The following is a 14,507-nucleotide window of genomic DNA, read 5'->3' as shown; positions in this document are numbered from 1 at the left end:
AGTACGATTCGATAGCTTATTAGTAACCTTGACTATCACTAAGTGTTGTATCTTTTTATTCTTGATGAATGTATTTTATTCTCCTTATGTACACTGAAAGCATATACACCAAAGATAAATTCCTTGTGTGTCCAATCACACTTGGCCAATAAAGAATTCTATTCTATTCTATTCTATTCTATTCTATTCTATTCTATTCTATTCTACTCTACTCTACTCTACTCTACTCTACTCTACTCTACTCTACTCTACTCTACTCTACTCTACTCTACTCTATTCCATTCCATTCCATTCCATTCCATTCCATTCCATTCCATTCTATCAAAGTTTAAAATAACTCTGAGGATAGAAGATACCTTAAGTTCCTCTCTCCACTCTCAATTCTGAATATTGCAATCATCACTAGTACTCATTTAAAAATGAAATATTGAATCCTCTGTGGCAATCTGTATGTATGCCTGTTTTGCTCTAAATGTTTTTCTTTCCCTCAATTTAAAATATCTTCTCGAACAGATGGCATAACAGATCAAATAACTTGTAAGAAGCTTAAATAAATTCCTGGAACATTTGCTAAAAAAAGAAAAGACAAAAAAATCATCTCTTTGTAATTTACCCACAAACACACATACAAAAATAATTTTAATGGAATCCAAGAATGTCTCTTATTGATGGCCAGAGAGAATTAGGGGAATAATTGCATAGAAGGAATTTAATTTTGAAGTCATGTTTTTGAAAGTCCTTTTAGGTTATTGTTGGAGTGAAATAATGAATAATTTTTGGTGTATTTTTTAATAAATAGGCAGAATTATACCATTCTGGTATAATTCAAAATTGTGCACATATATTAGAAATATAGTATTAAAGTACCCTGGAGTATCTATTATAGAATGAAATGTCTTGTTTTTTAAATCCATACAGTATATCAAGTAGACAGCCTCAAACTTATAGATTGCATTCAGTGTAACATTAGCAGAAAAAGTACAATAGGCACGTTATATTTAGTGATTGTGCCTTCATATACCAGAACTCAACAAATGTGAGATTTTTCTAAATAATTTGTAATGAAATCTTTACTCTTCATCTTAGAGTCTGTACTTCTGAAGCTCAAGAGCCAAACTCATGAAGTAGTAATTCTGTTCTGTAAAAGTTAATTTAGAACAGTGAAAATAGCCGTCAGTAATAAATATAGGTGTGGGGTTTTTTTCCCTCTAGGATTTCATAACTCTTTAAAGTGAACAACAATTAAGTGCATTTATCATTGGGTGGAGGAATAGTGCCAGGCTATGATTATTGTTTAAATTTTATGGTAAGGCACCTGATTAAGGTGACTGTAAAATTAAATAGTATATTGGTCAAATTATAGTATTTATAAGTGGATGCCTTCATCTAATTTTATCTGTAAGTTGTACATCAAACTTTGATTTGTGAATAATGGCCATTCATAGTAAAAAGAACTCATTTGTCATCTGAATGGCATCTTCTTTTTTTATGAATTCTTAGATCCTTGCAATCAATCTGCCTGCCTGGCTTTTCAAAAGAGAAAGCTGTTAGCACTTGTTTTATGTAGGATTATATTTCAGAGATAAAACTTGCACTTTGGTCTTGCCTGGCTAAAGTGATGCTCTTTGTTTCTGAATGCGGCCTCTTTTGTTGGTAGTATAAACCAGTGGGAATTTTGTAGCTTAGAAAAGGTGGGAGGGCTGTCTTAATAAGTTTTAAATAAGACCCTAAGAGAAACTATGATGTTGTTACTGATTTTTTTTCTTTCAGAAGAATAGGAGAAAGGAGAAAAATGCTTTAATAAAACAGCTATGTTAAAGGCTTTGTTTTTTCATGTTGAGTTTATAGAAGGTAACTTCTGTAAATACAGTCAAAGAAATTCTGAAAAGATTGATTGAAAAGAATAGTCCTGTCAAAATGTTGCATCCTTTCCCCTTTCCTCTTGGATTTGATATATTGAATACAAACACATACACACACATGTGTGTGTGTGTATGTATACACACACACACACACACACACACACACACACATATATATATATATATATACACATATACAACCTCAGAAAACATACATACATATATATATATATATATATATATATATATATATATATATATATATACACATTGCTCCTGGAAGCACGAAGCCGAGAACACCAGCCTGAAGATGACGAATGAGACTTCGTCGAAACGTCGCCAAGACACTTCCAATTTTACGTGGGAGAAGACCCGAATAACCAAAGACCTACATACAAACACCCGCGAAAACCTGAGAAAACATATATACACATGCATACATATACACACATATGTGTGTGTGTGTATAAAAATAATATATGCATACATATACAGTACATATACACATATACACACATTTATTTATATGTTTTTCTTCAGATTTTTTTGTGGAGGAGGAATATGAATTAAAATTAAGAGAAAGACTCACTATATCTTTTTTTTTTCCTTGAAAATGTTTAATTAAATACGAAGCAGTGCAAGATGTATTTATTGCTCCGGTATTGCTGATCAAGTACCAGCTTCAAAATGATCACTGAATATATTTTTGGGTTTCTTCCTCCAGAATTAAGAGGATATTTAAAAATGGCTCTCTAAGAAATATTAGAAGAAGAAAAAATCTTATATCTGAAAACTTATTTTTTTATTACTGAGAATCCTAGGTGAGAGCTATTTTTCTGCTTCGTTGAAAACATTTTCTTCTTAATTGTTTTTGTTTGGCGATAGAACTGTTACATTAAGCCAGTGTTTCTCGATAGAACTATTACATTAAGCCAGGGTTAAGATCTATGGACTTCAACTCCCAGAATTGCTCAACCAGCAATCGCTAAGGCTGAGGAAACACTGCAATAAGCACAATGACTGTAATCTTGCATTTGGAATCCAGGAACATTATAACTGGGGACATACCAATAGACAGCCCAGAACAATCCATTGTCAACCCATTGCCTGGAGACTATAACAAGTGTTATAGGGCCTAGTACTGTGCTGCTTTCAAACACTAATAAAATTAGATCCAATCCCAAAAACGACACAGCAAAATCCAATTGAGTCTAATTCTTTATTTGCTCTCACCGAATAGACAGAATCTAAAACTGCAACCTTCTAAACTACTAGATATGTCCTCAGAGATTTTAGGGTGTGGCTACTGTGAACCTCTTCCCTCCCATCTCTAGCTCGAGACTGTGCAGTCTTTTAATCTGGGCTAGTCTATGGGAATGTTCTTTGTTGCCAAAACTCTCCCGTGCTTTGCTTCTCCAGGTGCACATTCCATCACAGATATGCAAAAGTTTGAAGTGGTAGGCACCAGAAAAAGGTCTTTCTGAATAGTTCAATATCTCTGTTGCTTTTGCTCTTGTATGGGAAATCAGCATGTATCCAGCTGTCTAAAGGTGAGGGCTTTAGCTGAAAGGGGTGCCCAGTCTTATATTAACCCACCCTCTGAAATCCTGTGAGTCCCACATACCTCCCTATTTACATAACTGCAGCTGCAAAAGAGATCAACATGACAGAAGAAGCCACTTTGAAGGGGGAAGGGAAATGTGTAGGGTGAAATTAGATAATTTCATAGATAATTAATTAGATAATGTGGAGAGTGATTTTCATTATACTTGCAACACAGTAATGTTTATTCCATTCTTTACAGTGTGCATTTCCGATAAATGCTATAATACATTGGTGTAATGGTGTAATACTTTTCATGATCTTCATTCGATTTGAGTTTTTGATAGATCTCTTGTGATAGTAATTTTGTAATTGGGTACTTGATGCTGCCTGAGAAAGACAAAATCTTCCCTGGGCTTGAAAGCTAAGCAGAATGTGGCTTAATATTCATTACTGGGATGGGAGATTACTATAGAATATCAGTGATTTAGGTTAATTCGAAAGCGATAGAGGCAAATCCTTTCTGGATTGTTGCCAAGGGAAGTACATGGTTTGTCCATGAAGTCATGAGGAGTCAAGCTTAACTCAAAGAGCCTTGATAGTACAGGGGTTTAGTGCACCCTGTTATTAACACAGCTGCCTGCAATTTCTGCTGGTTCGAATCTCTCCAAGGCTCAAGGTTGACTCAGCCTTCCATCCTTTCTAAGGTAGGTGAAATGAGGACCCAGTTTGTGGGGGCAATAAGCTGACTTTGTATAAAATATACAAAAAGAATGAAGGCTATTGCTTAACGCATTGTAAGCCGCCCTGAGTCTCCGGAGAAGGGCAGCATATAAATCAAATTAAAAAAAAAAAAAAAAAGGAAACTGCCCTAGTGCTAAGAATATCAGCTGCCCTATTTTAGTTATAGTTTCTATTCCTGTAGAGAATATTGGATTTTATTCAGGATATTATATATCAGTACAACAAAACATATTTTCTGGCAATTAATAGTCACATTTTGTTATGTGGTTATCCAGATCTCTTACCTAAAGTGCACAGAAATTTTTCTAGAGAAAAAATTGGGGGGAAATATGCACTTTACCTGCAACTTTCTGATGATGCTATTAAATGTCACAATTCACAATTCTCAGTTTGCTGAAAAGTTCTTTAGCTGAAACTGACAGACATGATTTTCCTGCATTTGAGCACACAAACTTGCATTAAAAAAAGAGAATACTATAAGTCAAATCTTATTATTCTTCAGTAAGGTTTTTCTCTTTCATTGAAGCTTTTTCTCTTCAGTTATATAGGGTGGAAGATCAGTAATGTATCTCAGTAGGATCTATCATCTATCTATCTATCTATCTATCTATCTATCTATCTATCTATCTAATCTAATCTAATCTAATCTAATCTAATCTAATCTAATCTAATCGTATTGAAATATAACTGACAATGAATGTCTATCTGCTGTTTCAACAGCCTTTTTAAATATGGTGATATGTGTTTCAAGCCAAATGAATGCCCATGTACTTGGAAAGGCAAAGAATATTTTCCTGGGGACAAAGTAATTTCTTCTTGCCATACCTGGTGAGTAAAAATCATTTCCTTTATTTATTAATGTTCATTTTATACATGCCTTCCAGTATGATATTTTGAATATTGTTTTTTCTTCTTAATGGACTCAAATTTCGTTTGCACTAACACAAATATTTAAACAATTTTTCAGTGTCTCCAAAATGGATTAGGAAAGAATGAATACAAAGAGATTGCTATTTTATTAGAATTATGATTCAGAAGCAGACTCTTTCTCCTTTTTACAAATTTAACTTTAAATCCCATGGGGGGGGAGTCACCAAAATTATTTTGGGGAAAAAAAGAAAGGGTCAGACACATGGTCTCCTCGCCAAGGCTTCTCTTCTTAAAGTCCTTCCTGCCAAGGCTATTTTATTTTTATTTTTTTAATTATACAATATTTTTCCATATATTAATATGTAAGCTGTAGTTTACATATTAATCTAGTTCCAAAGTCTCCTCAAAATGTGAGGCTAATATTTTTTTTCCAGTTTAGCCCTCATTACCTTTTCAAATTTGAATTCAAAAGTGGTTTTTTGGGCTCAAGAGTGTAAGAACTTTCTGATTATGATAATTTCACCCTTAATTTCATTGGCACTTTCACAGGTTTTCTTTTTTTAAAAAGAACCTACAGTAGCTCTTTCACCATTCCTTGTAATGGTGAAAGTTTCATCCAGGTTTATCAGCCAAGAGCTGAAAGCTGCTTTTCCCATGAACCATATGAACAATCTTATTAAAATATATAAAAAAGCATCTCATCACCCGGACTGGTAGGAATGTATTATACCATATAAAGCATTACTGAAACCCACAACATGCATTAAACGGTAACATAATGCCATATTTAAACCCTTAGCTCCTTACTTTTCTATCAAACTTCTGTTAATTGGGCCTTTTGATTCTGCTGGGTAGCTAAATCCTGCACAAAGCAAAAATAATCCAGGCTGTTCCAGTCAGCACTTGTCCATGCCTTGTCTGGATGTCTTTGCCCGCTCCAGCCTTGTGCTGACTGACTACATCTGCCTTTTGTCAGGTCCTCAATACCTGCTTAGAAGACATTTATAGCCTTTTGGCCGACTGGCGAAGCAATTTATAAGCCATCTCCACTTGGCAGGAATGTAAATGAGCCGCCCAGATACCCCCCTTGCTCCCAAACCTCTGTACAGATGTAGCGATCATTGACGGTTGGCATATAAACACAGAGTAAAAGAAAAGCCTTCAAGAATCTAATTTCAGGGGGCTGGTGGCAGTTCTGAAAATGTAGTAGGCCCCTGCTTTCATCTTAAAGAAGAAAATGTATTTGCTGAGAAATCTAAATATAATCCCTAATGTGTAGTGCAAAAGAATAGGTAAATTGTTGGTACATCCTCTTATCTTCTTGTTAAGAAATGGATCCTTATCACACTATTAGCTCCCTCCAGAAATGGTTAGGAAATTAACTTCAGGTCTTCTGTCTGAATTAAATCTCAGTCCGTTTTATGGAATTTTCAAAAAGCTTGATAAAAAGTTACGATTATTATTATTCATTGTTCTTATATTTTAGAATCACTTCTCGATGAGATGGGCAACATTAAAATAAAATAAAATAAATAAAATAAAATATAAAATAAAATAAAATATAAAATAAAATAAAATATAAAATAAAATATAACCTATTATTCAGGCCTAGGATTGAATGGTCACTTGTAACACAGATTACACTAAATGTTACATGTGATGGTAGGCCCATTTTGTCTTATATAAATAATATTGAGAACAGAAGCACATGTATAGGAAGATGCTATGTTGGTTGCTTTGAAATATGCCAGGTCTGCTTTTAAAATCATCCCACTTTGTTGTTTTATATGACCATTAGAGACAGTGTATGGAATTCAGTGGCAGGTTTGTGTCAGTGGAAGTGGCTTCCCTCATCCCCTGAGGAGGGACAGCAATGCCACCTTTCCTGTTGCCCCCTATTCCATGGCAGAGTCTACTCTGAAGAACCCCCACTTTTTTGAGGCAGAGCTTTGGGATACAATGGAGGCTGCAGGGTTGATAAGAAGGAATAGATAGTCAACACACGTCAGCTGGGTGTTTGAACAATAAAAAAATTGAAAGAAAATAACCAACCAAAGAAACAAGACATGGGTTTTGTAACATTCATACAATGCAGGTTTTTCCTCCTTTTGACAGTTTGTTATTTTATGCTTTTATGCTTTTCCTTTCTTTATTTTTCTATATTTGGTTTATTGTTAAAATCAGTTCCTTTTGACATGAGACATTGAAGCAACAATAAGAATGCGTGAAAAGCTCATGTTTCCTAATCTAATCACATCAAATGGGAAAAGACAGGTCTCATAGCAAGCTGCATGTTCTGTATGTTCAGAGGAAAAATGCATGCCACAAATCAACACATTGAAAATTCATGGAAGCAAAAGCTAAAATAAAACATTGCAGATTTAACTATGTGAATTAATCAGTTTAGTCTTACTTGTTCTTTGACCTCTCCTCCCATGCCATTTTATATACCTTAAAATAAGAATCTGAATTAAAATGATTGTTGATAGCATATGCTACATAAAAGAAGTTGAGCTAGATTGGCTAGTAATATGCTAGTTGCCTAATAAAGTCAGTTTGTACATTATAATAATTTTTACTTAAAGTATTTAGTTTCTGATATAGGATACATGTTTAATTAAATTAATGAAATGTTTTATTCTGTTGAATGTGGGATGTCATGATATACCGGTAACTGATTTCTCCCATGACAACAGTATGTTAGAGTGTGCAGTCTGTTATGAGTGTAAGAATAACTATAATTTATTTGTAAGAAATTCTGAAAATGAATTGCTTTACCTACCTAGATCTTTTCTATTCAAATAAATATCAGCCTAGCTGCATGTACCCTGTTTTCCCGAAAATAAGACACCCCCTGATAATAAGCCCAATCAGGCTTTTGAGTGTATGTGCTAAAATAAGTCTTCCCCCCCAAAAAATAATCCCTCCCCGAAAATATTTAAACACAGAGCTGAAAATCAAGACGGCAAGAGGAGCCCCATCTTGCTCCACGTGCCCCAAAATAATAAGACCTCCCTGAAAATAAGATCAAGTGCTTATTTCAGGGTTTTAAAAATATAAGACAGGGTCTTATTTTCGGGGAAACACAGTATAACTTTTTACAAGTTCTGAATCAATGGACTTGTCAGTAATTTGTAGGAACATATTTTTAACAGAGTCATGCTATTTGGTTAAAGATTATATTGAGAGGTTATGGTTTATATTTGATACTGTAACTGTTATAAATTTGCCCTGTTTTAGCATCTGCAGTCATGGCTCATTTAATTGCAATTTCCATCCATGCCCATCAATGTGTACTACATATGGAGATCGCCATTATAGAACCTTTGATGGCCTGTCTTTTGACTATGTTGGAAACTGTAAGGTTTACCTGGTTAAGGTAAGACTTTATTTTAAAGCATGTTCAGTTTTTAAACTAAGTATTGTGCTCTTCAATTAAAAAGAAACATAAACATAAACCGAATAGGAAAAGAATTTTGTTTAGTTACTCATAGTGAAAATAAGTTTGTTTTATTCAAATTTTAATTTATTATACTTGGAACTATTCATATATGGATATACTGTATTGAATGCAATTGTATTTGGTAATAATATGTATTAATAAATAAATGAAAGTTAATTAATAAATAAAAATCCAGGTGAAATAAGTGATTCTCAGGCTAAACCAAACCATGGTATAAAACACCAAGCAGAAGCTTCCCAATCTCCAGGAGGAAGAGAATGGCCAAATAGCAGGTGACTTGAATCAAATGGGAGGAAAAACATAGAATGTACGGTAAACATTTGAGCAGACATAGATCTATAGCTACTGATTCAGCAAAGCAGCATATCCTGGAACCAGTCTTTGGAAATCCTGGTTGCTTCCCCAATAATTGCTGCAATCCTTCTTCTCATTGAATTCCTCCTTCTTGTTTATGATAGAATTATGGAAGAAGGAGTAGACAAAACATATATATCTGGCTGGAAAAATCCAGACTGCTACCCTTAACAAGATGGCAGCAAAGATGTACCCCTATTTCTGATTCATTGTTACCACTAGCAATGACCACTAGATAGTGGTCTTCTTCAGTTTCATAGTCTAGATAAAATAATGCTAAAAAGAATTATTTTCAAATGGCTGAGTTAAAAAAAATGAATATTTGGTAGGACTGAATAGATAAGTGGAGAGGCTTGCAATGTTGACATCCAGTGTTGCTGTGGTTGGTAAGAAACAACTATGTGACTCTTGTCTTTCACTCTCCTGTCCTCAATTACTGCAGCTTTGGAAGGAAGTCTTGGCACTCCAGCTCTTATACTAATGGTGAGCTCCATCTGCAAGATTTTGCCTTGGGGGCCAGAAAGCTCTATGTATTGCCTTACTGCTATCTTGTTAGACTTACATGAAGTTGTTGAATTAAAAGTCGTATCTGAATATAAATCCTGAATTAACAAGCTTATTAATGGCTGATCGATGATGGGGGAGGGGGATCTTTTTCTTTGCTGCATCTTGCAAAGTAGCTGTTCCTGCATTTATGCCACAAATGGTAGAGAAAGAAGAGGAACAGGTAGGCTGAAGAGTTGGAAAGGTCTAAGGTGCACTTCATGTTTGCAAATTGCAATCAGCTGCCTTATTATTATTATTATTATTATTATTATTATTATTATTATTATTTTGCAGAGTTCCTCAATTACTAGTTTCTCAGTCATCATAGAAAATGTTAACTGCTTTAACATTGGAATCATTTGCAGAAAGTATGTTTCCATTAACGTAGGAAAATCATTCATAATATTTGATGATGACACTGGAGATCCGGTAAGTTATAGCAGAACTGAAGTTAAGATATGTAGATCAAACCCAAAACACCATCATTCATTTTCATATTGCATGATGAATATTAGCAATCCTTGAACTTCCAGAAACTCTTAAAATTAGTCATGCTTATTTATCTATGTTTTAGTCTTCCTTTTCTTTTCTAAACATTATAGATATATATATCTTCATGAACAATGCTTACAGTTTATTACATCACACAATATATATCCGGGTTTTTTTTGTTTTGCATTGCGATGTTATACCAGTATCTGGCATCATCTAGTGGATGAGATGTAAAAGTGGCTAGAAAATAATAATTTTTCTTACAGAGGAAGACAAAGTGTAATTCTTATTTGAATTTTTAACAAGTCCAGTGTGTCTTGGATTGCTGTTCTTATTCACATCAAATGTTTCTAAAAGTAGATCCACATAAGAAATAATATGCTAAATCTAGACAGAACCTAATATGGTTGTTTTCCTAAATGCATATTGAAATTATATTATAAAGCTTTCATTAAATGCCTATAATCTGTTATGCATGTCTGACATTTAATAGAGTCATCTGAGTTACATAGATAAACTGCAGCAAGTGTATATATGGAAGGCTGGGTTTTTCACCATTGTTCATTTTCCTAATGAACACATCACAGTAATGTGGGATCAAAGAACAACTGTTCATGTCGAGACTGGGCCACAGTGGCAGGTAAGATGAAACTTCTCTTACACTTTTAATTCCTTCTTGGAAGAGATTTAAGTTTCTACTTATATCATCCACTGGAATAAATGGAATTTTAAAGAGTGGAAAGTTGGTTTGTGTTTGTTGGTCATTGTGGCATGAGGGTCTAATGGTCTGGTGTGGTTGCTATTTTGTTGGTGTAAACCAACATGTGGAAGAGGAAAATCACCCCAAGGGTAGCAGTGCTGTCATGAGGGCTGATGAGCTGATCTGGCTGCTACCCAGGACTATTTCAGTGAGATGTTGGGATAGCAAGTGTCATTGGTCCAGCCTGGTACAGAGGTGTGAGAGATTAAAGCCGGGACAGTGGGGGGGGGCACCATCTCCTTAATTGCTGGAGGACATAACCTCAAAATTGGAGAGAGAGAAAAAAGGAGAGAAGAGGGAAGTTCTATGCATGGCCTGATTAGAGTGATTTGAGAGAAAGGTTGGAGAGACAACCTTAAGTGTGGGGCAGTTGTTGGGTCCTGGTTGAGAAGGGAGAAGAAAGGTCTAGGGTAGCTTTCATGGAAGAAGGGAAGTGAAGACCCAGAAGGATGAGAGTTCCATCCAAGAATAGGAAGGAGGGACTTGACTGTATTAAGCCGGTACTTTTAGTTCCCCCAAGAAGGAAAGGAGGGCATCAACTTTGGAGAAGTCCTGATCTCTGAGGAAGGACTTGGCAGAAGACCCTGAGAATCTTCTTCACCCAATGGAGAAGCAGCAAGTGTTTGGCTGAACAGAAGGTCACGCCATGCTGAACACACTGCAGTAAATTCCGGCCTATTCTTTTCATTCTTTCTCTTGTCATGCTCAAAAACAGGGGAGGGAGCCAGAGAGCTAGAGATTGGATAGTCTCTGGGAGAGAGGTTTAGGAGGAAACCTGATATCAGTATTGTTTATATTGCATTGCATATAAATGTTACAAAAACTTGCTATAAATGATATCACTGTATATAATAACAAACATTAAAACTTCTGTGTCTATTGCCACCATTGTAAAACAAAATTCAAAAAAGAACCTGTTTGTCATACTCTGATACTTTCATTGGCTTAAACAACAGTAATAAGGGGAAAGGGGTAGGAGGAGAATCTTAGATTCACACTGAATAGCATTTTTTAGTGATCAGCTTTGGCAATAAAAAAATAAGATTGAAGGGGGGTGGTGGTAATGTCACTGATGTCACTGGAAGAGCATGGCATAATTTTTCAGCACCTTTTTCAGGTGGAGGATTCAATTTATCTAAAGGAAATATGTGTATTAAATCTAATGGATTCTCTTCTATTGGAGAATCTATTTTACTATTTGGGATTATTTGTAGCTGACATACCATTCAGCAATTTGCCATAAAATTTTGGTAGCAAAAGGTAAAAAAAGTCTGGCTGGGGAGGCTGCATGCAGATTGTGTATTGGGCAATAAATGGTGTTGGGTACTTGACACATATAATACCACTGCTTTGTGAGTTGCATTGGTTGCCAGTATGTTTCTGGTATAATTCAAAGTACTGGCTGAACTTCATAGCTTGGGACTAGGTCACCTGAGGACTGTCTTCTAGTTGTTTCTATCCATTCAATCTAGTTCAGCAGGATGTTCATGTTCTGAGTCCTGTCAGTCAAGAAATGTAGCCTAGTGGGGACTAGGAGGTGTATCTTTTCTGTAGTAACAAAACATCCTCCCTCCATAGATTAGGATGGCTCTGATCACATTGGCCTTTCATATGGCCTTGAAGACCTGGCTATGTGCCTGGGCCTGGAGTCCCAATTGTGTTAAGGGCCCAGTTTCCTGCTTATATTAACATTTATAGATAATACTTTCAGCTGCTGAATATATTTACTTTTTTCTACTGTGTTTTTAATTGGTTTCAATTGATGTTATGATTATTTGCCACCCAGAGTCATGTCTGGGCCATAAAAATTGAATAAATAAATAATACTCCAGCCTATTTTCCCCATAACAACTACCCTTGAGGTGGATTGAATTGAGAGGCTGGGTGGCCCAAAGTCACCCAGCCAGCTGTCAAGCCTAAGGGAAGGCTAGATTCTATGTTATTAATGTGGAAAATAATCATATCAGATGTGCGGTTATAAATGTCTGTAATTAAGAGTTATTAATTTTGCCTCATGTCTAGGGTGAGTTGTCTGGATTATGTGGAAATTTTGACTCCAAAACAATAAATGAAATGAGAACTCCAGAAAATTTTGAGTTAACAAATGCACAAGAATTTGGGAGCAGTTGGGCAGTTGTTGAGGTAAAGTAATGGAGGATGGTCCCTCATTATATTGTCTTTTATTGCCTAAAATTAAGCACCAATCATATTTACTGATTTATAATAGTGTATAGATGTCAGATTTCTATGAATTCAAATACTTGGAGGGAATGCAAAGAGAAAGAAGATGAATGCTCTGATTTTGTTGCTTAGGAATTTTTGAACAAAGAAAACTTTACCTGTAAACCCTATTTTCCAAATGATGTAACATCCTGATTTTTCAAAGATTTTGTAGATTGCAGTCTTTGCAAAAACCACATAGCCAAAGAAGTCTGTTGGCAGCAGAAGTTATTCTTACTTTGATGAAGGAGGCTGAAAACAAGAGGCAGAGTGAAAGCATGCCTTGCACATTTATTCAAAGATGTAGAAGGCTGGAATAAGCATGCTGCTGATATAAACATTGCAATTAAATAAACTAAATTTGGGATTAATGACTATTCATTTGAAAGTAAACTAGTGTTCTCTACTGTTGCAGCTTTGTGATTTTTTTTCCATTTAAATCTTAATGTAATCATGGGGTTTGACTTCATGGGGCATTTTCAGAAGGATAGTCATGCTTAAGATAGATTCTAGCTAGGTTTCTTTTTCTCATATCATTCCTTTAATTTGTTCGGCATACTATTTTTCCTCTGTTTCAGTGTTTTGTATAATATTGCTTGCCCAGAAAGGAAATTACATGCTGCTTATGCATGTAAGTTAGCTTTTCAAATCACCAACATTCTTTTGCTAACATGTATTATAGATTGGCACTACCTGTAGAGGAATTTTTGTGTATGAGATCACAGCCACATGCTTTTCATGCTTTTCATGATAACCTTAAGAATTAGAATTATACCCCAAAAAATCACATTTCCATAGAAATTAAAAATATGACACATTTTTCATGATTTCATTCTTCAGCTTTTCCCCAACATGTTGCTTTAACAAAAACAAAAGGTATGGCAATATACCAATATGCACCGTGTTTTGGTGGTTGTTAGGGATTTAATATTTCCATGCTGCCAGTAATCAAACTATCTGTTTGACTCAACTCAAACTCTTTGTTTGAGATTCGTTAACTATTTCAATATGCAGTTATGTAGGAGTCTATGTCTCCCTCCTAGGAGGTTTACCTTACATGTAGTCTATCTCAGAGAATACAAGTTTATGGTCATTCTTCTTTTATTCTTTTGTTTTTGGATTCAGTGTGTTGATAGTTCTGATATTCGGCATCCCTGCATTTTAAACCCACTCAGAGAAGCATTTGCAAAGAAAGAATGTGGAATACTATTAAGTGAAATATTTGAGTCATGCCATCCAGTGGTGAGTAACAATACAGAGAAAAGTTAAGGGTGTAGCATTTAAAGCAAAATGTCCCCAGGTGGTCCAGTAGTTGGTCTTGAAACGCTGCTGTTTGAAATCCAAACCATTAATATTTGGTGTCCCACAGGGTTACATCTTGTTCGTCATGCTGTCCAACCATATGAAATCACTGTGGGGAGGGCATCTGGAGATCATAAGGGGAACATGAGCTGCAGCTCTGTTTCTCCTAACTCCTTGCTTCTCCAAAGAAGCAAATTATATACTTCTTTCAATAATAAGCTGGTGGATGGAGAGCAAGATGAGATTAAATGCAGACATTGATAATTTCTGTTGATAATGAGAAACTGCACAACGATTAAAATTAAGCCTATTTCTGCTGGGGTTGCACTCCCTGTGAAAGAGCACATGGCAT

At 35.3% G+C, this 14,507-nt stretch overlaps 1 protein-coding gene across 1 annotated transcript in view; it reads left to right on the top strand.

The window, feature by feature from the left end:
- The window catches only part of OTOG (otogelin), a 99,250-nt gene that overhangs the window by 34,460 nt on the left and 50,283 nt on the right, over positions 1–14,507 (top strand). Inside the window, exons 23-28 of the mRNA XM_070935098.1 lie at positions 4,869–4,976; positions 8,259–8,397; positions 9,676–9,810; positions 10,367–10,513; positions 12,656–12,775; positions 13,979–14,095. Of these exons, the coding sequence (XP_070791199.1) occupies positions 4,869–4,976; positions 8,259–8,397; positions 9,676–9,810; positions 10,367–10,513; positions 12,656–12,775; positions 13,979–14,095 (766 nt within the window). The remainder of the gene's footprint in view (positions 1–4,868; positions 4,977–8,258; positions 8,398–9,675; positions 9,811–10,366; positions 10,514–12,655; positions 12,776–13,978; positions 14,096–14,507) is intronic.

This window comes from Pituophis catenifer, unplaced genomic scaffold (assembly GCF_029215685.1).
Source record: "Pituophis catenifer annectens isolate HBS135680 unplaced genomic scaffold, rPitCat1.0.hap2 SCAF_1, whole genome shotgun sequence".
Lineage (NCBI taxonomy): Eukaryota > Metazoa > Chordata > Lepidosauria > Squamata > Colubridae > Pituophis > Pituophis catenifer.
This window is presented reverse-complemented; position numbering and strand designations above follow the sequence as displayed.